General features: G+C 37.7%; 1 protein-coding gene across 5 annotated transcripts in view; it reads right to left on the reverse strand.

Annotated features, from left to right (window-relative positions):
* The window catches only part of OSBPL9 (oxysterol binding protein like 9), a 72,780-nt gene that overhangs the window by 16,993 nt on the left and 32,431 nt on the right, over nucleotides 1–23,356 (reverse strand). For 3 of the 5 annotated variants that reach the window (XM_026086925.1, XM_026086924.1, XM_026086927.1), the window contains exons 5-8: nucleotides 15,769–15,864; nucleotides 13,650–13,697; nucleotides 8,049–8,078; nucleotides 4,700–4,750 (exon numbers count right to left, since the gene is read on the reverse strand). In XM_026086925.1, coding sequence (XP_025942710.1) covers nucleotides 4,700–4,750; nucleotides 8,049–8,078; nucleotides 13,650–13,697; nucleotides 15,769–15,864 — 225 coding nt within the window. Of the gene's footprint in view, nucleotides 1–4,699; nucleotides 4,751–8,048; nucleotides 8,079–12,921; nucleotides 13,031–13,649; nucleotides 13,698–15,768; nucleotides 15,865–23,356 lie in introns of those variants that run through there. The other 2 variants (XM_026086926.1, XM_026086928.1) reach the window with 2 other exon arrangements.

A 23,356-nucleotide genomic window follows, 5' to 3' on the forward strand; every position in this document is an offset into this window, starting at 1 on the left:
AGGCTTACGTGCAGAGCAGGCAATGCATGGAAAGAACGGTCATCGGGGGGAAATTACGCTAGCAACAGGCAAGTTAATGCCAATCTACAGTGAGCACAGGTTTAACCCTGTGGCAGCAACAGTGTTAAATTTTGTTAATCCACTCAGTCAAATCTCTTCATTTTTGCCAAGAAGTTCATATTAGCCAGCACATCTATCCATTGCTTTGGTCAGTGTAAAACGTAAGACATCTGCAGAGTATTTCCCCAAATTTCCAGTTGTCAAAGTTATGAAGAAAAAGAGAATCAAGAAAAGAAAAAAGCTGTAAATAATACTGAAAATAAAGTTAGAACATACATATGTTTTGATACTTAAAATGGCTACAATATTACACTCTCCTTTAGCTTATACGTTTTGGCAACAGGCTGCCCAAATTTCATGTCTGCTAGTTGACATTTCTTAAGCAAGGCTTTCCATGACAAAAAGGGGGCACTAGGGACACTGAGGTCCATTGGGTTGCAAACTGACAAACAAAAGTGCCACCTGCGCCCAAAATATATTAACATTTTTTCCACACACAAAATTTCCATGTTATATTATCATCTCTTGTGTATAAGAAATAAGACAAGAGATTGCGATCCTGTCCCAGCAATGCAGAGCCAGCAACGCGTGTGGCATGTTGATGAGGTAAGGAAGGGAGAAGTGCCCCAAAGCTAGACAGGCAAAACCAACTGCAAGCGATGGGGTGAAAAAGGGAAGGCAAAGATCCAAAGCTAAGTATCTAAATAATAAAAGCTACTTCATAAWGTGTATGATATAGATTTCTGTTATAAGACTACAGTTTAGCAAACCACTGAGAGACCATTACATATATTTTACACGCAGAGATGATCAGCAAAACTGGACAACTTCAACTGTCATTCACGCAAGCCAAATGCTTCACCTACCCATCCCACTTAGTTTATTTTGATTGCTTTTCAGTAAGATGTATTTGTAAAAGCACTGTATTATATCATATACCTACTGAGTTGGTATTTACTTCATTATTCATTATTAAATTATTCATATTCCTATTATTCATGATTGTACAAGGCGGGCTGTTATAACTCCACAGAGCAGTTCAACTTGACGCACAATAAGAAACCAGCTTGCCTCAATATATCAAAATCATCCAAATAATAAATGTCTACATATTTGAAACCGAAATACTTTCCAAATATTTAAAAAAAGGATGCCATTTTTCAAGGTATGCAAACAATCAGCAGGTAACTATGAAGTGTGTCTCCTAACAGGAAAGGCACTGTAGAAGTACAGGTGGGAGGGGTATTGATAAAATGGTTTAATTTTAGCAGTGGAAGTCATCAGCCATACTTGCCTTATAGCTTTGGGAAAACTTCTAGACTCTTAGAAGATTATATACTGGAGAACTCAACAGAAAGCTACCAGTCAGCCTCGAGAAAATTTACATATATAACGTTTTACATATATGCAACTGACAGAACTATACTCTTATTGCCTACAGCAGTAAGAAATCAGGATATCAATAAAGCTCATGGAAAGGAAAAAAGAAAATCAAAAATGCCACGTTGTCAACAAGTGTATTTGCTTAAGAGAGAGAGGAGGAAGACAAAGCAGAAGAGAGGTTATTAAAATAGCAGGAAGATTTAAAGAGGATATTTTTCACTGTGCATGAATCAACTTCTTCCATTTACCGATTTAGTCCCCAAAAGGACCCCAACTCCATCTACCTTTATGCTTATATGCTACTTGGAGCAGCAGAGCCCTGAACCTGATCAAAAAATGGCCATATAACTGCCACTACAAGTTCAGTTTGTCTGTTGTCAATAAGCTATTTCCCAACTTTACAAAGATAAGCTTATCATCAGCACAAGACTGAACGATATTTGCCCTTGCCCCACTAAACTCACCCGTAGCACATTACAGAAATGGAATTCAATAGTCAACTGCCCCAGAAAGCTAACTCAGCCGCCTGTAACCGGCTTTGAGCAAGAATCTGAAAAGCAGACTATAATTCTGCTCTTTCAGCTTTGCTACTACACTGCAAAATTGAGCTAAAAAAAAAAAAAAAGCAAAATTTCACAGGAATTGAACCTCTGTGACAATTACAACAGTTACATACATTTATAAAGTAAGCAACCAAAAATGAGGCAGTTGCTGTATCGAGGTAGCTGTTGGAGAAACAACGTGTAACAAGCAAGTTACATGTCTGCATAAGAAAACTAGGGTACTATCATCTAATCTATAACTGACTCTCCCAAATCCACCAAATAACGACATGCAACCTGCTGGAATCACACTACTAATGCAATTCTAAATATACCTAGTACCAAATGAAAGCAAATGATTAAGTACTGACACTACCAAAGGCTCCACGACATTACTCTTCCGCTAGTGCTACACTGTACAGAGTATTAGTACTGCAACCGAGACCCACTGCGCCTTTACTTCTCTCCCTCTCTCTCCCTCCATTCCCCACCAACAAATTGTGTCCCCTAGAGCAAGGCCAGCAACACCAGCAAGAGGGACCGCTGCAGCCTGCAGTCCTGAGCGGAGACGCACTGACATGTTCTTGAAACCCCCTTGCCCATCCTAGCTACAAAGTGAGCGAGAGAAAAGGAGTTAGGCCATGACTGGGAGGTCCCAGCACCCAGGAGAAGAGGAGAAAAGACAACAGGCCAACCTCCTGCTGCAGCTTCCCATGCAGATGAAACTCCCTAAGGACACTTGGGAGATTTCATTTTAGCATTGAGTATTGCTGCAACACTTAGTGATTTTACAAGGCTTTTCTGCTATCGCTGCTTTGAAGGATTCAGATGGTATCACTGCACGCTATACACAGGTTGTTCTGGCTCTAGATGCATGTGGCACAAAACTATTTCAATGTACCCTGCTACTTGTAAAATACTGTTGCTGCATAACATGTTAACTAATGCATCTTGTCCTCAGAATTTATCTATCTTTATTAACTAAAAATGTGAACATTTAATTTTCACAAAGATGCACTGATCCCTTTACTGAATGAGTTTTGCATCCAGAGGAACCCAACCCTGCAAGGTTCTAAGTACTTCAACTTTCACGGGCCTCAAAATTCTGTAAAATGTATTGGGCATCTAGAAATGAAGACAAACAGCAGCATTATATTTGAAAGCTCCTAAAAAAAGTTAATCCAGAGTACAGGGAAAAAAAAACTGAAGTGCCTATGCCTATTTCTGAATAAATTAGAATGTGTTATGATTAAAATCAGTTGTAAATTCTGAAAATGGTATAAGTTAGTTTCTTTGCAGAAAAACATCTTCCTTAACTTTGCTCCTGACATATAAATAAGCAGCTCATAGTTAACATATGCTACATACCACATATGAAAACCGGTAAGAACAGAATTTGAAAAAAAATCCAATAAGCAAATCTCACTACCTTTAACAAGATAACAAAACCTTTAAGTGCTGTGAAAGTCTCTAAGTGTATTACCCAAATTGTATTCTCAAATAACATAATTCCTATTTCAAGAAATTCCATCATCATGAACCCGAGACCTATTAAAAGCCTTGTCAAATCACAGTTTAGATTATTAACATCATAATTTTCCCTTTTACTGTTTATGTTAGTCACATTCTTAAATGAAGCAGAAAGACTAGTTAGTTTCATTGAATTTTTTTTGTTACCCTTACGTTTGTAGAAAGCTCTGATTTAGTCTAATTGAAAAGCAAATTTTTGAGTTAAACATTCTTTTGCAGAGTTTGCTTTTCCTACAAATTGCTGGTGAACTTTAAAAGAATTTTTTTTTGCACGTTGAGCTTTTTGGAACATTAGTTTCCTGAAAAGCAACCCTCAGGTCAGTAAAAATTGCCCTGCAACGCAAATATAAAGACCAAAAGAAGAGCAGATGTTTTAGAAGCAGATTCAAAACAGCACCAGTCCTGGCCAGTCAGGGACCTAGGAGTATCACTGCAGCTTGTGAAGAAGCAGTTGAATGCTTTGGAAGCAATGCTAGTGGTACAGCTATTGCAATGGGCCACAGCAGCTATTGTGATTTTATCATTTATAGTAGGTAACGTATGAATAACCTGACAAYGTTTTTTTAAACCAGTCAATGAAATATACATTATCTTATTCAAAAACCTGAAAATAAATATCAAAAACTTCTTCCCAGGTAGGAAGTCTGACCTGCTGAATGCAGGGACGCTAGTACTTTAAAAAGACATTTGCAATGGCAACATAGGAACAATACAGCACCAACTTTAGTACAAACTTTATGACTGTCAAACGTGTTTTAATCTTTATTATTTGTAGGAAGCTGAGAGATGTTTTTGTGTAAGGATTCTTCTTCCCCCTCTTACAATAAATTACTTATCTTCATATCTTAGAAGTTTTACAAATTACAAAACGAATTAGGTTATATTGACTATAGCCAGTATGTTTAGAAATATTTCCTTATTAAAACCCATCAAACAAAAGCAAAAAGCTGAATAAAGTAATTGAAGTTTTGGCTGTGAACATGATTGTCTGCTGTGGAACTCAGTATTTCTGAAAAGTCATTAAAATAGTAGTATAAGTTAACCTACACCAATTTGTTTTAATACATTCTGGAACATATGTGATCGAGTACACTCTTAGATTTCAAGTGTCAGAGGAAAAAATGAGTTTTCACACAGATTAATGCCATATAATTAAAGTTCAAAATTGTTTACAGTGTACTTACTTTAGCAATCTGTAGCAACACAATGCAGTGTTTTATTGATTCTACCATACTCTAGAAAAACAAAAAACAGAAAAAAAAAACAAAATCAGCATCTTATATTTTATATTTACAGGTATCTTAATAGTTACATACAATATTAACTGAAATACTGGGTAAGAATTAAATGGACACTCACTTCTGTAAACCCTTATTTTCCCCTCCTCTTTTTTTGCCAAAGACAAAAGCATAGCTGTAGAAAATTGAAGTAGCCAAAAGTCACGTACAAGACATCAAGGTGAAAYGCAAGCCAACTTTAAACTCTCAGAGAGCTGTAAGCAGGTCAGTTCTGAGCAAGTAGCACACCTACTGCATTTATGCAGCACTGCTTTTTTTAGTTTTAATAAAGATATCCCCTGGTTTAAACACTTGACAAATTCTCTGTGTAAGCTGAAGATAAGGGAGAGGGGTGAAGGAAAGCAAGTGAAGTTAATTAAGATGAAAGCAATGGAAGTTCTAGAGAAGAGTAAAAAATGCTAGTTCTGATACTTAACATATCATGAAATACAGTAAAAGGAGAACAGCAGAGAGCACCATGAAAGAGCTGGACATGTGAAGCAAAAAGGAGAGAAATAGGAGATGAAACAAGAGCACTGGGAAACATTAACATCAGCCTATCAAAAGATGCAGGATGACAAGACTGGGAAGCAAGGACAGAAAACGATGAAAAGAGCAAGAAAGTTTTGACAGGGTTTAAAAAAAGACCAAAAAAGCAAGCAAACAAAATCTCCAAACAACAATGACTAACGAATTAGCTAAAAGAGACCTAGAAAGGGCCTTAAAAGAGGCAAGACAAAGTTTATCTATAGAAGAGCAAGCAGTGCGCAAACCTGTGGGTAAATGGTGGGTGGAAGGAAGGGGCAACTAGGGAGGGACAGGTTTTGATACTGGCGTAGGAATCGGAGGAAATTTAACATTATTAACTACTGAAACGCTGGTTTATAGTCAGCTCTCCAACATCCTCATAACACTATAACATTATCCAGGGTAACATTATCCAGGGTGTGTTATCAATAATCCCACGGGGTCATCTTGTGTCTTGACCATTTTAACTAGCAAACAAGCACCCTGCCAGACACAAACTGTTTCCACGGAGAATCGGCCGATACGTTTCTGCACCACATTTCCAGGACACCAGTGGCTCCACACAATTATCTTGGGCCCCACTGGTCCCATTACATTCAGGCTGGACAAAACTAACCAGGACAGAGTCACAGCCATCGCCCATCACAACATCCTGGGCAGAGCAGCCAAGGTCTCGCCTGGCTTGTGTTTAACCAGCACTAATAAGCTCAGCCAAATCTCGGCAGACTCTTGGAGAGGTCTGCGCCTGTAGCACACTTCAAGAGAAGTGCAAGAAGGACATGGACACGCTGGAGCGAGTCCAGTGAAAGGTCACAAAGATGATTGCGAGACCGGAGCATCTGTCATACAAGGAGAGGCTGAGAGCACTGGGACTGGTTAGCCTGGAAAGGAAAAGGCTCAGGGGGGATTTTATCAGTGCGTATAAATATCTGGTGGGAGGGTGTAAAGAAGATGGAGCCAGATTCTTCTCAGTGGTATCCAGTGACAGGACAAGTGGCAATGGGCACAAACTGAAATACAGGAAATACCATTTAAACATAAGAAAAAACTTTTTTTACTGTGAGGTGGCTGAACACTGAACAGGTTGCCCAAAGAGGCTGTGGAGTCTCCAACCTTAGAAATATTCACCACCCAACTGGACATGGTCCTGCTCTGGTTGATCCTGCTTTGAGAAGGGGGGTTGGACTAGACGATATCTAGAGGGCCCATCCAGCTCAACCATTCTATGATTTTATGATCCTAAGCAGCCAGACTTAAATCTGAACGTGGCACCAGAGCCAGGCTGCTTCTTTGCTGGCACAGTACTGGACTTCTGATATGGACTCCCAGAAACCAAAACACTCATCAGGATAATGCACAGATGGTACTGCTGCTCTGCAGAAGCCAGCTTTGGTCTGATGTGACAGCAGCTAGAAAAAATAAAAAAATCCAAGTCCAGTGGGCCCCAAGCTGACCCTGTACTACGCTCAGTAGCCATGTCGTCCAGAGACTCTTCCCATGATTCAGGGTAATCCATTCAGCATTAGCTCAAATAACGAGCAGGTGAGGAGGGCGGGAAGGTGAGGAGAGCAGAGGAAGATGACAGGTAAATCAATGCTATGATAAGAGTTTAGAAGCACTCAAGAAATAGAAAAAAGATTCCATAAAAGACTCAACATGAGATAAAGTGAAAAGGAAAAAAAAAAATCAGAAATAATACTGTGATGAAAAAATTTAACTGGAAAGAAGAATATTGATTTATCAAAACTCAGAGAAAATTAATTCAAGGCAAAGTGGTCACTTTCCATCATACATACAGCAACAGGACATCCCTACCACTTATCACAAGTAAAGAAATATCAAGAAAGAATCAGAAAAGGTCTGGAACAGACAAGTCACTTTGAACTGCGTGAGCCTAGCTGATGAGAAGGCTGCTGAGCATGTACAAAGTTATTTAGCAACAAATATAAGAGGAAAACGTGAGGTGGGAAGCAGACCCATTTCCAATAAAATAAAGGAAGAACATGAAATGCATCTTAATAATTACAAAGTAAGTGTCTGAAAAATTGTTGGGGTGAAGGGATAGAACAAGCAGAACAGAACGACAGAAAGGAACCTTCCTGAAGCTGAGAATCAGCTCTCCTCACTGCAGGCAACCACATCGCATTAGAAGTTTTAAAAGGTCTGAAGGCAGAGAAGAGAGTTTTCCATGCTAACAAAGTTAAGAATAGGGCCGTATCATCTGCCTCTTCTAACGAGCAGATCTGTGATAAGAAATGTTGTCTTATCAGATGTTTCTGCTGGAAAATGTGGATTTATCAAAAGGTAAATGTTTCTCTCAAGAGAACCTCTTTTTGAGGGGAAAAAAAAAGATTAAAAAGAACATTTGAAGAAAATTTGATTTTTTTAGTTTCAAATTTATGTTCAGCAAAGCTGAACCTTCCCAAAAAAGTTTCAAATAAAGTTGACATCTCACCAAAACATGAAACTGATCACAACCGTTCTCCCACGGAACTAGTTTGAAATTAAAAAAAATTTTTGTTTTTTGCTCCATTGATCCAACATTAAAACAAAATTGAAACTTCTTCATCCTTAATGAAAACAAACAAACAAAAAAACATCCCATTCTTGTATGGCTTTAAAGAAAAAGTTTCCACTCTTTTGTAATAACCTTTAAAAACATTCACAAGAAAATGAGGTGATTTTTCAGAATCCATATATAACAGGTATAAAAATTAAAGAAACTTACACTGGTTGTTTCTTTGAGACTTTCAATTTTCTGCAAAGAAAATTCCAAATAATATGGTTAAAGAAAGAATTTCAAGCCTCTAGTTTTACTTAAATACTGTTCTACAAACACCCTGTTTCATTTTAAATTGGGAGGGGGTAGAAGAAAGCAAGCAACATGAAAAAGACTATTTCTGTAAGTAGACATATAGAGTTTTTATTCTGTAATGGACAAGACAGAAATCAAACTGATGATTATAGCTTAAAGGTGACAAGGTTAGGACTTTCTGAGCATGACATATTTACCCATCTAGGTCCACACTTCAATTTTGCTTAACATTAACAGCAACAAAAATGGATTTCACTATAAAGATTCCCTCTAACCTCAGTTTGTATCTTTACGTAGTGTACTGAACRATGGTACATTCCAGTAGCTAATATTACTTGAAAGTACCATCATTCAAGTATAATAGTTCCCATAATTTGGGAAGTCCAATTAAAAAAAAAAAAGTGGAAAATAACAGTGCACATATTTCTTGTTCTAAGTCTCCAGTAAAAGTGCATCTGGAAATCTGCCTATTTAAAAATTTTATCTAGAAACACTCGTTCATAAAGATTTCCTGCATGGAATTCAACTTTAGGCATGGAAAAGGCATCTGCATGCCTTTTTACACATAAGCATGAGCTATCTAAGGAGCATATGCATCCTGTTGATGTCCTTGCGTCTATCTGCCGAGGGCAAAATTATTAAATTGGACTCAGCACTGAACCACTACTAATTCAATTACAGAACCTCTCTGTTTTGATTAATAGGAATGTCTCATGGGACTTCAATCATAGTCTTTAGGATTCCTGAAGAACCAAAATGTGTAAAGTAACTTTTGTCCCCAGGCAGCATTGCAAGCACAGATTCTACACTGTAAGAGAGTAACATGTACCTATACATCTACAGGAACAAAGTCTCAGCTGATGTGGATAAAAATGTAGAGATGGCTTTTCAGCTAATGCCTGGGGAAAATCTGTCCATTAAATTTTGTTTTACCATTCCTAAGGAAATTATATATTTTCTTCAATCTGTGCTTAACTGGCAAGAGGTGGCAAATGGCACCTAGCCTCTTCCACTGGAAAGACTGGACGGATCTAGGAAACGGTTTCTGAGGGTTACTATATTATAAAGTAAAGCATATTTATTTCTGCTGCAAGCAGAGAAATATGCCAACAGCTATACATTCCTACTTTTTTTTTTTCTTATTTTCATGTCTCTACCACACTTCAAGACCAAACTTTATCAACATGTATTGAAAAAAAGCATTTTAAATATAATGACAACAATTCAGTGAAATCCTGAGCCTTTTAGCACCAAATAGAATAGGCAATGTACCCAAACATACAGATCTTGTCAGCTGGAAGACTGAACAGCTGAAATGAATCATTCGGTCTGAAGGTTTTACAGCCAACTGTAAGCGGTCATAAGCAGTTTTGATTATTTTTCCAACATGCTACAGCGTAATTATGCACCAAATAGATTAGTATCTCATTCCCTTCATTGATAAAATCTTTGTTGAAAATCTGGAAGTGGTGACATGCCCTATAATGTAATTTGGTAGTACTGTTTCCCCTCCTACCCAATCGTGAATTTCAAAAAACTGACAGATTAATCAATACCTTGTTATCCTTACAGCTAGGCAGAGACAAAAAGGTAATTTGTCTGAGATCACACAGAAAATCTGAGGTAGAGTAAATCTCAGGCCATCTGGTTACCAAGACCCATACACAAATTACAAAATTGCATTTTTTTCTTCAGGCATTTTAACAGTTTATTGTGATCAGGCCAACTTAAGTAGTAACACACAATATGCACCAAACCATTTTTTTCCCACATCTGTGCTCTTTGGCTAACTTGAAAGAGCACAGCATAGAAAATTTTCTCTTTTTCACACGTATACAAAATTAAGAGAACAGTGCAGGCAAGTCAGACCCAGACCCTGTGAGGACCTACCTAAAAAGCACCAGCCCTGTCCCTTATGGCTAAGCAAATGAACTAACTCTGCTTGTCCTAGTTTGACCTTCTAATTAAAGTGCACTGGACAGAATGTAAAGAAAATGACAGATTTGCTTTGTTTCTAGGGTTATCTATTTTATCCACAACATGTGTACTTTTTGTAAGACTCTGCAAAACATTGATATGGAAGTCCAGGGTTTCATAAGCAATAATTCTAGAGCTGTGAAGGAAGCAGCCGTAAAATAAAGTTCATGAACTCTCCCCTATGAGATTTTATATAAACATACTATAGACATGACACTGGGGAGAGGAAAAACAAGTGGAGGATCACAAGCAACAAAACCACTCCAAATTAGCTGGCTTACAGAAGTGCTTGGTTTGGGGGAGAAGTTGGGAGAAGGCTTGCACCTCTTCTCATTGATTGTATAAGAACTCCACTGCTATGCATACACACTGCTACAATCCTTCTAGCTTTATTCTTTTGCTCTTTTGCGTTTAAACTTTTCTTCTTCTATTTAGACACAGCTGCTATCAAGCTATTGACACAGAAAAATTATTAATATATTTGCAAAAAGTTTTACTAAAGTAAAAAATATAGATCTTTTATAAAATACAAGTTGTAAATAAAATCGTAAAGAGGCAAAATAGGAGGTGTGTTAAAGATTAAAAAAAAACCATGAGCCAATAAAAATACAATCAATGAATATCACTTACTACCTAAAAGTTACCAGAATTTTCTCTCTTCAAGATCCCTACTCTGACTTTGAAAATTGGTGAAGATAAAAATTTTAATACGGTAATGTTCCCAGTTTTAGGTAATGAGTACGTGTATTTTCAAACTAAACATCAATTTCCTGCTGACTTGCACTATCTTCTGCATCGCCGTCTCCCTCGGTATCTGTACCGATGTGTGGAGGAACACCTCTGTTTCAAACTGACTTAGGGTTGAAGAACGCAGACGCATCCAACACCCAATCCAACCAAACTGCAGGTTGACACTGACACTATTTACTTGCTGCTTGTTACACTTCTGTGGCATCTCATTTTTCAGGAAGCCACTGATGACCCAACAGAAAGCTAATTTTATTTCATAGATTAGAATTTTTGCCTCATTCAACAATCATGTGGCTACAAAGAGTTGTATCAGCTTGTCCAAAAGGGAGGCAGGAGGGGCACGGGGAGGCAGCTGGCCCGTAAGCAGAATCAGTAACAACCTGAAGCTCTCTCCTCTGCCTAGGGCTTACTTCACAAGAAGCACTGTGGGCCAGAGCTCGTGCAGGCAACTGCTACGCTTTCGCCCAAAAGCTTGTCAAGAAATGTCAGCTGCATTCCGGCCTGCCCAATATACACTTCTTCACTGTCCTGATACTTTTAAATGCTTACAGCTTCATTTTCCCAAGATCTCTGTGGTCAAGATAGTTTCATGAAACTAAACAGAAATGCGTAAGTTTAGCTCTCACCAATAACACTGCTGACACGAAGAAAATAAGGTCCTATTTTGTCTTCACCTGGAAATGCCAGTACCCTCAGATTACGCACCTTTCCTCTACTTCCCACATAATCAGATGTATACGTTTTACTCTATCAGTAGCTTCCACAAAGCTGGTAGCACTGCTAGTTATAGTATGTTTGCAAGGCAATATGATGCTACTACACAGTGCTAGTTGTAGTTCTGCCGGGAGTATCAGTATAACACAGGGACTTCGTGACATTCACAGTATTCCTCAAAGCCTGCACAATTCATCAGTTGTATATCTGCACTGTCTTCTTCCAAGTTCAAAAAATTTCCGCGCCTCAGAAATAAAATATCCAAAAGACCTTGCAGTATCTTGGAACACCTATACCCTAGGCCATTATTTTTAAAAGACAAAAAAATTCTGAAACATAAACAGCTTGTTTAATTCTCTGTACACTTACAAAAACAACAGGTCAGGTTTTAAATGCCTGGCCAYAAGCAGTTGCAGAAAACAGCATGCAGCTATTTGAGAAGCACACACTGCTCAGATAACCAAGTCTTGCTTCACCAGAAAGTATCCTGCAGGTTAGACTCAGCCCACAGCCTGATAACTGAACCATATTTACATAAACAGGAAAATTGCTAAATATGCTACCAAACCTCTTAGCTACTTTAATCCAGGGATAGACATGATCAAAAAGAGTGATCTGCAAGGGTTTTTTTGTTTTTAAATAAAGAATAAATGGAATCTATAGTAAATTGCAATACTCATCAACCAGAGGAAGCTGACCTCTTCTAAACTGGCCTCTTCCTTTTCCTATAAAGTCAGTCTGTCTGTTCTGTAGATACCTTGCAGAGATGAAGAAAGAAATCATATAACCTCTAACTTAGCACAATGTGTGAGAAATCTCAGGGATTAGAAGCACTGTAACATGAAAAAAAAATGTACTGCCTGATCTGCAAAATAGCATCTGGAGAGAGGGCAAAATTGAAGGACTATTCTTCCCAGTAAAAAGCACAGAAGGAAAAATACAGAAGGTCTTGCTCTTTCTAGTCAGTTGTCTACAGATTAAACATGCTTAAACGGAGAATGCCTGCACTTCAAAGTTATTTTAAAAACCTGTATACACAAAAAAAACAGAAAGACCATCACTTGTGAAGTCGTTTGGATGCCATAACACATCAGACGAGACGGATAACATATGCAAGGTCACAGCCATTATACAGAACTGCATAGGGAAGCAAATTTATCACAGAAAGCCATCAAACTGTTTTCAAAACTGAAAACAAACACTGAAGGAAAAACAGCTTGTTTTTCAGTAGCGAAAAGAAAAAACACTAGGATGAAATACACCACCACTTTATAATATTGAAATTACTACATTTACTTAAACAAAAGCACTCCTCTGTAATAAACACTTTATAAATTATACTTACATGTTAAATCTGTCCTCCACACCACACATTCATGTACAAAATTAGCATGCTAGTTTCTGCTAAACCCACAGCACCAAAAATATGTGCCAGCCTTTCTTAAACACAGCAACCGAACTTCGACCTCCAAACTTGCTTTTGAAATGGGATGGGAGGGGATACAAAAAAAAAAATAGCCATCAGTTAAATGATTTACAATCTAGCTAAAAGGGTAATGCCCTCCAGATAGAAAACTACATTTTTGGGCACCCTCACCTAAAATAAATGAAATATATCATTCTCAGAGTTCCGACATGTACCATGTTAGACACAGAACTCTGCAGGATGCAGACCAATGAAGTGAAACGCATGTGTTTTTTGTTTTTAAGAATAGCTTTGCTACTCCCACAAACACATCAAACATCCATCCTTGCTAAAGATGAAAAAAAGAGCAAATTTAAGTTAAAAATGCTTTAGACAATGGAATATCAAAGGAGCAATCATTTCCTATAAGCTGAAACTTTTAATGTTTCAAGAATGACACTCAACATTACTAAAGAATTAAGCTCACCTCCTACTTACTACACAAATTACACTGTTATCAGTTACTCAAGTTGTTTTAAGTGATTTTGACAACTTGAGAAATGTGAAAATAGATGAAGGATTTTAAATTTCTATAGTCTATAACAAATTGATGCACAAATCCATCAGATAAAGCAAAATAAGCAATATTTAAGATAAAATATACTTGCTTTTCTCTGTTCATCATCTTTGCAGTTCTGAAGTTTTTCATCAAACAGCTAAAAGAAAAAAATATATTTGTGAAAATACTAATAATGCCATTTTTCCATATAATACCAGCCAGAAACACTGAAATTTCAAAACCAAAAGCATTTAACAAGTTTTTAAGGTATATGATCTTGGTATTATGACCCAAAGCAGTTATTACTTAATATTTCCTCACAGCATTTGTGATACCGTAACTCTGTAACTCAGTTCTCACACTACCCTATTCTGCAAGACACGGGATCTCAGCTCCTGAGGCTAGTCCCAGAACTCGGGCTGGCATGGTTTTGCCATGATTTGAACAAAAAGGTGAGGCTGAGTAATAAAAGTGACACTCCTCAGAACACCTCAAACTGCCTGTTTTTATTTCCACAAAGATCTTTAGGGCATGAAGTGTGCTTACTACAACCACACCTTGATCCTTATCAACCCTCCTAGGTTCCCTCCTCATTTGTGTTAATATTAATTGCTGTAAGATTTATATGCACTTCTTAGGGAAGACACATAGTGATTTCACAGCATTACGTTCTATATATATCTATATCTATATATATAGATATATATTTTTTAATAAAAGTGGAATATGAGATGCAGCCAAAAACACTAAACAAATTCTTACTGACAAGATTGTCTATTTAATATAAGCCGAGCTGAAACAGATGCAGCTGCCTTTGAGAGCACTCAGACCTGCAGACAGAAATCATCATCAAGCACAAGCTGTTCAAGAAAGAAATATGATTAAAGGTAATACTCAGAAGTTCATCTCATCCATCCTTGCTCAGAAAAGATGCTGCACTTCTGAGCAGTGGAATGAGAGTACTTCACTCAACTGCCTGCCTAAAATCTAGTTACTTATGTAATTTTCCCTTGAGAGACGATTTCTGGTTCTAAAAAACACTGTAGTCTCTGTCCATTCTTAAATTCTCTCTTCTCTCATTATTAGTTCCTATACCTCCTCCCCACAGTTGCCCCGAAATAACAACAGAAGGCGTTCAGACTTAAATACCTTCCTTCAGCGAAGCGTGCTTCCCTTGCATGCTCCTACTAGATGGCCTGGGAGCAAGAGACAGAGCTGACTCCTGAATCAAGTCTCTGCAGTTTAGCTTTGAATTCTGTCTGCACCTTTTGGCCACCTCCATTTCTGTTTGTATGCTCTTCCCCGTCTCTCCCCAAAATGACGRATTTTTTGCTGAATATCCCACATGCAGTACTCGCCCAGTAGTATCAGCAAAAAAAGTCCAAACGGGCAGAATGGAAGCAATCTAAAGCACAATTTTAACCTGCTGAGTCATGGGGGAAAAGTGTCGTAGCCAGCAGAAAAAAATTTCTGTTTTTCCCAATAAGGTGGGTACTGTGAGATTACGACCTTATGATTCCTTGCCTCCCCACCTACTTTTAAAGTACATGTGCACAGTGGAAAAGAACTGTATTTCTGCAGAATTTCTACAGAATGCTTTTACTCAAGGACAAAGAACAGATATCTATCATTACTGCAACAAAGTCTCCAGCTATCTGCAACTGTAATTACACATTACATGACAAAATTTTCCCAAAATAAATTCTGAAACGCTATGAGCAAGACAATGACTTCATTATGTTTTAAAATTAAACTCATCTCTGCCAATTCCATAAAGTTATACATACAAGAGTGTATATTTCAGTTGTTACATACCATTCTATAAAATCTTTTTACAGAGTTATTCTGATTTTCTAATTCTATTTTAACAATCCCAAGATTCATTCTAAGAGAAACCAAGAATTGCATTTTCATCAAACTCATAACAACATTTAATTTTATTAGTTCCAGTGAGCATCTTTTTACTTCAGAAGTAATATCCTCAGGTAGGGAGAAAGAGAAAATTCTGACATCAGCAGACTCCATATATGAGAGGTATGTTTTCTCATGTTCATATTCCACTCAGCCAGCTGAGCTCTCTTTGCCTCCCACATTAACCAAAACATGTTCAGAGTGTAAAACATGACTTCCTCCCTCTGTTCAGCTACCTTTCAGCCAAGCCTCGAAATCCACACTGATGTGCAAACTCAGAGTACAGTCAATCAATACACCAGAGTTTGTTAACATACCTTCAGTTGATCTATCAAGATCTGTAAGTATGCATCAGCCTCGGTAAGTTTTTTATCAAAATCATGAACACTGGGAACAAATCCTGAATCCACACCCTAGTTATAAAAAAAAAATAAAAATAAAAAAAGACAAGTCAAATATATAATTAGAGGTTTTGAAAAAAATGGTAACAAAAATACAGTTTTGCCTGCCAACTGGCTGATAAATGCTGTTTTGCCTCTCATCCTGCAATGTGTAAACACAGGCACACAGCTGAGCACATTTCTCTTCTACTTGCAGTTAAATAAGTAACAGTAAATTGCTACACATTTTCAGCAATGGGTCTAATCACCACACACCAGAGTATTTGATTATTTATAATTGAAAAATATAATTTTAAATAACAATAATTAAAGTTTCTTTGGAAAACATGAGGCAGAAGTCAGTATTGCTGCAGACTGTCTCATGATTCCATATTTTTACATTTCAATGAAAAACGACAAAACCATACCCAACTGTACGACAGCACTTTCCACACTTCAAGCAGAAACTTTGCTAATTGAAACACAGCTCAACTCATAGCTCCTTAGTGAAGGACTGGGCAAATTAATGCTAAGCCTCTTCTTAAAGATGGACTCACTTTCCAGTGGAACACTTTGAACAGATTACTTCATTGTCCCAGTTACTTTATACCTATAGTAATTTGCATCCTTTTCACTGCATTTGATTTCTTACATTTCATTGAATATATGCTAACAAGGACAGAAATACCACTGCCATGAGAATGATTACTTTAATGTTTTCTCACTTGCAAATTTGTTTTCCTTCATAACGTAAAATTCAAAGCACACACTTCTGCGTATAGTATGTTCCCCACATTTAAACTGAAAAACTGTGTGTTTAAAAAACTGAACAAACTCCTGTTGGTTTACCACATCTTTAAATACAAGAGAGAAAATGGAGAGGATTCATGAAATCGATTACTTCTGACTTCATGCACATACACTACATAGACATGTTTAAGGTTTATTTCAATAATACCTTTAATACACTGGAACTCAATACAAATATTAAAGCACTCCTGGCCTGAAAAACTCTGCAGTTCAAGTTAAATAAATAAGAAGAAACATAAGGGATAAAGAAGCAAACATCAGTTACAACAGAAACATAATCCTGAGACCTCACGGTAGTGTCAGAACTTTCCCACTAGCCTAAGTATTTTACCTATAATCACACTGATTTAAGGTAGGACCTCCTCACTTCAAACTCTTAAGACACCATCAAGTGTGCTGCTTTGACTGCTGAGCATCCCCAAAAGCCTGAATGGGAAAAGATCAACCAGTGGGAAAAAACATTTTGTACTGGAAGGACATGCAATCTATATTTGTAAAATTCCATGTTTTGATTATGCTAAAAAATTAAGAAAAAAAAGACACTAAAAGCATCCAATGTAACAATTTATCAAAAGAAACTAATGGACAGGATAGTTCTCACAACCAAGAAACTTTCAACATTCTAACTGGTCAAGTCAAAATTACACTAAAACTAAAGCTGAAACTATATAAGAACAGCATTAACTGCTGAAGAAGGCATTGCCTGTACAGCTTGCAGCCAACACTATCATTTCAGCAAAAGATCTAGCATGCTCAGTTAAAAATTTCTGGAGCTAAGGCTTCATACACAAAAACTGCATGAATCATACAGAAGATTTCTGATGAAGGTACTATACACAGAAGTATAGCTTATGGTGCAAGTTATCCGTTTGTTGCATCAAAATGCTAATTTTTATTTCAGTCATCAGTCTAAGACTACTAATATGTAACAATCCAGTACTTACAGCGGTGTCTTTAAAGACAAAAGGCCATTCTTAAATCCCAGCCTCTCAGCACTAAAGGAAAAGCTGATTAAAACATTAAGTGTTACAACTGAATAGACAGTCCACATAATTACAGAGTGAAATCCTTGTCCAAAAAAGTTCTATTAGAATGTTAAAATTCCAATCAACAGAAAGAGAAAACCATAAAAGTAAGTATAGGGTCAAGCTGACGTAAAACAAAAGTGAAATGCAAGTGAAATAATTTTGAAAAGAAACACAGGTACTTAAAGCTGTTGCATTTCACTAATTTGCTCTGGGTTTGTGTAAAGACGGCTTAGGTGGAATATGCTAACTAACTGAGTGAATTTACTAGTCTTTGTTCTACGAGATTAGGTTAATAACTGTAAACCTTCATAGAGTTTCAAAATTAAAAACCCAAAGACACCTGGAAAGTTAAAGTATCAAGACTAGCAATAGCACAGAAAAAAAACACTGTATAAATAGTAAATATGGAATAAATAGTAAACAAAACTAATCGATATTTCAAACCCAGGAGTAATTTAGAAACAGCAGGCATACAAGCAAAAGAGCAGGCTTTAGTGGCAAATTTTCATTTCTTCCTTATCTGGTTATTCAAAGACGCAGTAGGAAAAAAGCGACCCTCTTCTTCTCTCCTTGCCAGGTAGGACACAAGGTTTCAAAAGATTGAGTCAGCAGAGTAAGAGAATGATATTTTAAAAGTTAGTACTATTTTACACAGTTTAAAACAGCTTGTTAAACATGTAAACTAGGAAACCGCACACCTGAACTAGCAATCAAATTTTTATGAGAAACATTTATTATATGCTGTTGTCCTATTCATAAATTGACAAAAGAGATTGCCCGCAGATGGTAGAATCTCCATCCTCGGAGGCAGAGTTCAAAACTCAACTAGATATGACCCTGAATAACCTGGTAACTTAGAAGTTGGTCCCACCTCGAGAAGGGATTTGGACCAGATGACATCCAGAGATCCCTTCCAGTTTGCTATGCTATGATTCCACAAATAAGTATCTTCAAATTACAAAAAAGAAGAGGAATCTAGACTGTTCTAGATCTTCAGAAATACATTGAGTCCTACCGTCAGTACCAATTCAAAGTAATACAATCTGTTTTTCCACTGAATCACTAGATCTGTCAGTAAGTATACTTTATCTCTCCCCAATAACCAGCACTTTGTGCTCCATATATATAAGCTTTAAGGAACTGATAGTTGTATTACCAGATGCAATAGTTACAGAAGCAAGTAACTGATAAATCTTTTGGATTGCCCACCTCTCCCAAAAATACACTTGGTGTCTGACTCCTCCTGCAAAAAGCCCRTGTTTGATAACCCATCTAGAGAAACGAGAAAAGGTAACTTAGCATTTCTTTCCCCCCCACACAACCATCCTATAGCTTCTGAGATTTTCCCTTCAGGACATATCACAAGCTTGAAGACTAGGCTTTATAGGACGCACGCCAGTCCTGATGTCTGTAAGTAGTAAGAGCACACCGGGCCCAGCAGCACACTGACCTACCAATTAGCAGTGTGATCCCCATGATACCCAATGGCATGATACGCAATAACTTGGACAGACCTTACATGCTAGTCTGAGTGAAAAATCTCAAGCTAGGAGCCTGGCAAAATTATTCCCTTCACACACATCCCTTTTTTTGTGTGTGTGTGTGTGGCTGGGGGGGGGGAAGGGGAGAGCAACAGCAAAATATGGAATAATTTAAAAACACATATTATGCGTCTTATTTCCACTACAGAACTACTAGCACTCAAGAAGTTTGTATCACCTATTTCCCTATCCTCCAGCCTAATTTAAACCAGTCCTTTCAAAACAGGATGGGATGAAAAGATCACATTATCCTTAGAAGAAGCATACCAGAAAATTTCTGATATATTTCTCAAATAAAAGCATTGCAATGAGGACCTCTGTGGAAAATGAACAGTAGTGAAGGCAGGGAAAAGAAGAAAAAGGCAGAGGCAGCGGTGAAGACTTGACAGAGTTGCCCTTGTGGAATAGTTTTGCTGGGGAAGGGAAAGAGAAAGCTGTCCAGAGCAGACTGACTTTCTTATCTTTTTAAAGATACTTTTGCTGGAGTCTTCATGTAATTAGGATTTCAAGTCCAGCAAAAAAAATCTTGTTAGAGTCAGTTTAGAGAAGCGAGTAATAGTGTTTTCCCTCAACCCCCCCAATTCTACAGTAGAAATATATCCCCTATCTAAGGCATGTTTGTTCTTGTGTAGTAGGACATTGCATATAAGAACCACTGATAGAAAACCAGAAAAATGATAGAGCAACTAGTAAGCCACTAAACAATGATATCTTCTTGCCTTTTCTTTGTGGCAAATATTAACCTATTTTTTCTGCTACATTTTTAACTTACATTTAAACTTAGAATATACCTCTCTCAGTTAAACATTTGTTCTTAAAACTTATTTTAAGAATTCCAGAAAGCAAATAAGCCTTCCAAATAGACAGATTATCACACATTTTTTTGAAAAAGCATTACTGCTTTGCAAAGGACAAAATGCTTAGCAAAGACATTGTGCAGCTAGAGATATTATCAGGTCTTAAGAGGGAAGAAAAACAGAGTTCAAAACTCCAAAATATTTACATACAGGTGTAAAAGTCTATCTTTAAAACATAACTTCTGTGAGGTTTCAAATTCACAGCAACTTTCAGGAACATAAGGATATTGAGTCCCATCCCTTTACTTGCATCATTTGTTATGGATGTAGCTAATTCACGCACACTATTCATTCACGATCATTACGACTTGTAAAATCTGAAGAAGGGGAGCATGCCAGTTAACTCTATGGCCTTCCACCAGCACTTGAAAAATCTATATCAGATATATTCTTCGTCTTAAAGAATCTGTTCTGAGTTTTATGCAAGTATTCTTGACTCACACTAGAAGCAGCATCTGAAAGCCAGTGAGTAAGAACACAGTTCATGCAAGGGAAATGCGTAATAAAAATTTACTGTTTCTTTTATTTTCATTTGCAGGTTTAAAAAGTTCATCAAAAATTTTGGTTAACATGACACTAAATGATCTGCTACTAGCAGCACAGTTTCACAAACACTTTAAACCAGCTTAAGTGAACCAGAAAGAAAATCAGTTCCCCTGTTTGTTCTCACCCTTACTCTGCTCTTCAAGTCAGCACAAACATTTGCATTGCCACATAGTGAACTCTATATGGAAACTAATCTGAGTTAATAGTAAACTAGGAAAAGGAAGATGGCAGGGAGAGTAGTTTTAATTTGGGTCACTTCTAAATCCAGTTCCCAATTCAGCTATATATTCTGCTGCACTGTCACTTCACTTTTGCTAGGAGAAGTAAGTTACTGAGGACAGATAAGACTGTTCCCAGCAGAAGTACCAACTCTAAGTATTAGTGAAACCATAGTATAACTCAGTATTTCGGTCATTTTATCACCCTACACAGCAGCCATCCCAGGTYCACTTCTTAAAATATAGCTTTCCTATCTTACTATTTGCTACTAAGGTAGGTAAATATCTTATTCAAATTATGAAATGGCAAGTTGTAATTTTTTTAATTTCTTTTTCTTTTACTGTAATAAGAAGGAGCCTGCCTCTGTACTGATAATCATTTCTGTTCCTTTGTCTCTACAGTAAGTCACATAGCTAAAGTAAGGCAAATAAGTAAGGCAAATCAAGCAGAGGCTGAAACAGTTTGGGGTATTACCTGAAGGGTTTTTGTAAATTTTGGTGGGCAATCCAAACCTGCAAGTAGCCTGCAAGTACTTTGAGACTCTCTAATGTGGATTATCACTGTCCTATGTACTCAGAAAGCATGAAAGACATCTTATTTGTAGAATATGCAACTTTCAGATTTATATTTGTTTGTTTGTTTTTTTTTAATCAAGTTGGTAGTTGTCTTTTATGAAATTCTCAATAACTTCTTTAGCTGCYGCTTTCAGACAGTCACCAAGATCTTGTAGCAGCACTGGAATAAAGGAGGGGAAAAGTACATCTCAGGATATAAGATTTAAGGCAAGAATTAGCGTGAAAGCTTGAGCTAATGCGGGGGTGGGGGGGAGAAAGACAGGCCTATCCCTTCAGGTTGAAGCATGACTACTAAGGACAGGATCTTRTTTGAAAGATAAAACTACCAGTCTACATGCAGACATTCAGCCTTTTAAAATGCTTATATTTACTTCATTTATTACAGAATTCCCTTAAGRCATGAGAAGAGAACAGTTTCTGGTGCTTTTTAGGTAGCTTCATCTCTTAACAGTGGTCTTGTGCTTTTAAGATCAAAAAAGAGCGAGCTGTGTTACTGTGGTCATGGAAGACATGAGTTATCTTTAAGGGGTTTAGGCACAGGAGAACTCCTGAGCCAAGAAGTACATTTGGCACTAGGGTGCCGCTTGAAAGACAGAGGAGGAAAGCAGGATATTTAACTACACAAGAAGCCTAGAAGCACTTCCTACTTGAGCAGGATTGCTGGGTGACAGATTCTGGTAAGGAACAAAAGAAAATTTTAGATAAGTTATCACCCTACCTCTGCCCAAGCAAACAAGAAACCCGAACGACCATACACCTTCACCTCATGTACACCCTTCCCCTTATCTTGTGGGTAAGGGCTGCCACCGGAAAGCCACTGACCTAGCAATGCCACAACAATAATATCTTGAGGGCCAAGAGGAAAAAACATCAGCGGGCTTCAGAATGGTACTTCCAACGCTATCGTACTGCCTACGATTCAGGGACTTTTCAATAGACAAAGCTAACACCAGAAGAACCAAGCACATGTTTAGTAATACTTTGGGCATAAGAACATACAAAATGCAAGCAGAGCAACAGACGTCAGTTTCAAAATTTTGAGAAATTACATTACAGGTATATCTGAAATGTTTCCTCCCCATTTTTGTTTCATTTGAATACAACATTACTACTATCAGTAATTATCAGCATTATAATATTATCAGACCTCTGGGCAGCTGGGAGCCCCTTATTCATTCCAATGTCTTTATGACTCAGTTCCTCCGCTATAGCTCATTCTTTCAAGTTCCTACTTTTTTAAAAAAAGTGTTTCAAAACACTTCCATTATACAAACCTAGGGACAACACAGCAACAGCATTAAGGCACAAATAGAATCACTGAGGCTAAATGAGAGCTGAGAACATCCAGACACTGCTTCATCTCTCTAGTCTCGCACTAATTTGTTATCTTTCACTCARTCGGTTTACACAGCACACACGAACCACCCAGCTTTCAGCATACTTTCTCAGGTCTAACGGATGTGTTTCTGGCACTACGAAGAAAACTCATCCAAGGTTCACTTCCGACTTTCCAAACTTGGAGGCTCCTGGACCAGAATGGGCTGACTGCTTGAAAACTACATAAAAAMCAGAAGCGAGACTCAAGAAAGATAAATAATTTTGGACAAAAAATAGATGCGTAAAGGTTTTATGTGATAGATATCTCCAAGTTTCCATTCACAACACTGAAGAAAACACTCCTGCAGAAAACGAATCTCTGCCACAGCACTCRAAACCCTGTAGCCGCAGAGCTGACAAGCCTCCCAGGGAACTCGTTTAACTTTATCGCCCAAATGAAAAAGAAAGCAGAAGAACCTCAAGCGCAAGGAGYGGCGTTTTGCTGGGAACGTTAGTTGAAGCCAAGGCATGTTTGTGCACAGCGGGCTCCTGCAAACCCACGCAGGAGCATCTGCGGGCGGCGGGGCACCGCGGCGCCGCCGGGAGCCTCCGCGCACTCACGCGGCGGCGCG

Source organism: Apteryx rowi, unplaced genomic scaffold (assembly GCF_003343035.1).
Source record: "Apteryx rowi isolate R43461 unplaced genomic scaffold, aptRow1 scaffold_7, whole genome shotgun sequence".
In the NCBI taxonomy this organism is placed as follows: domain Eukaryota; kingdom Metazoa; phylum Chordata; class Aves; order Apterygiformes; family Apterygidae; genus Apteryx; species Apteryx rowi.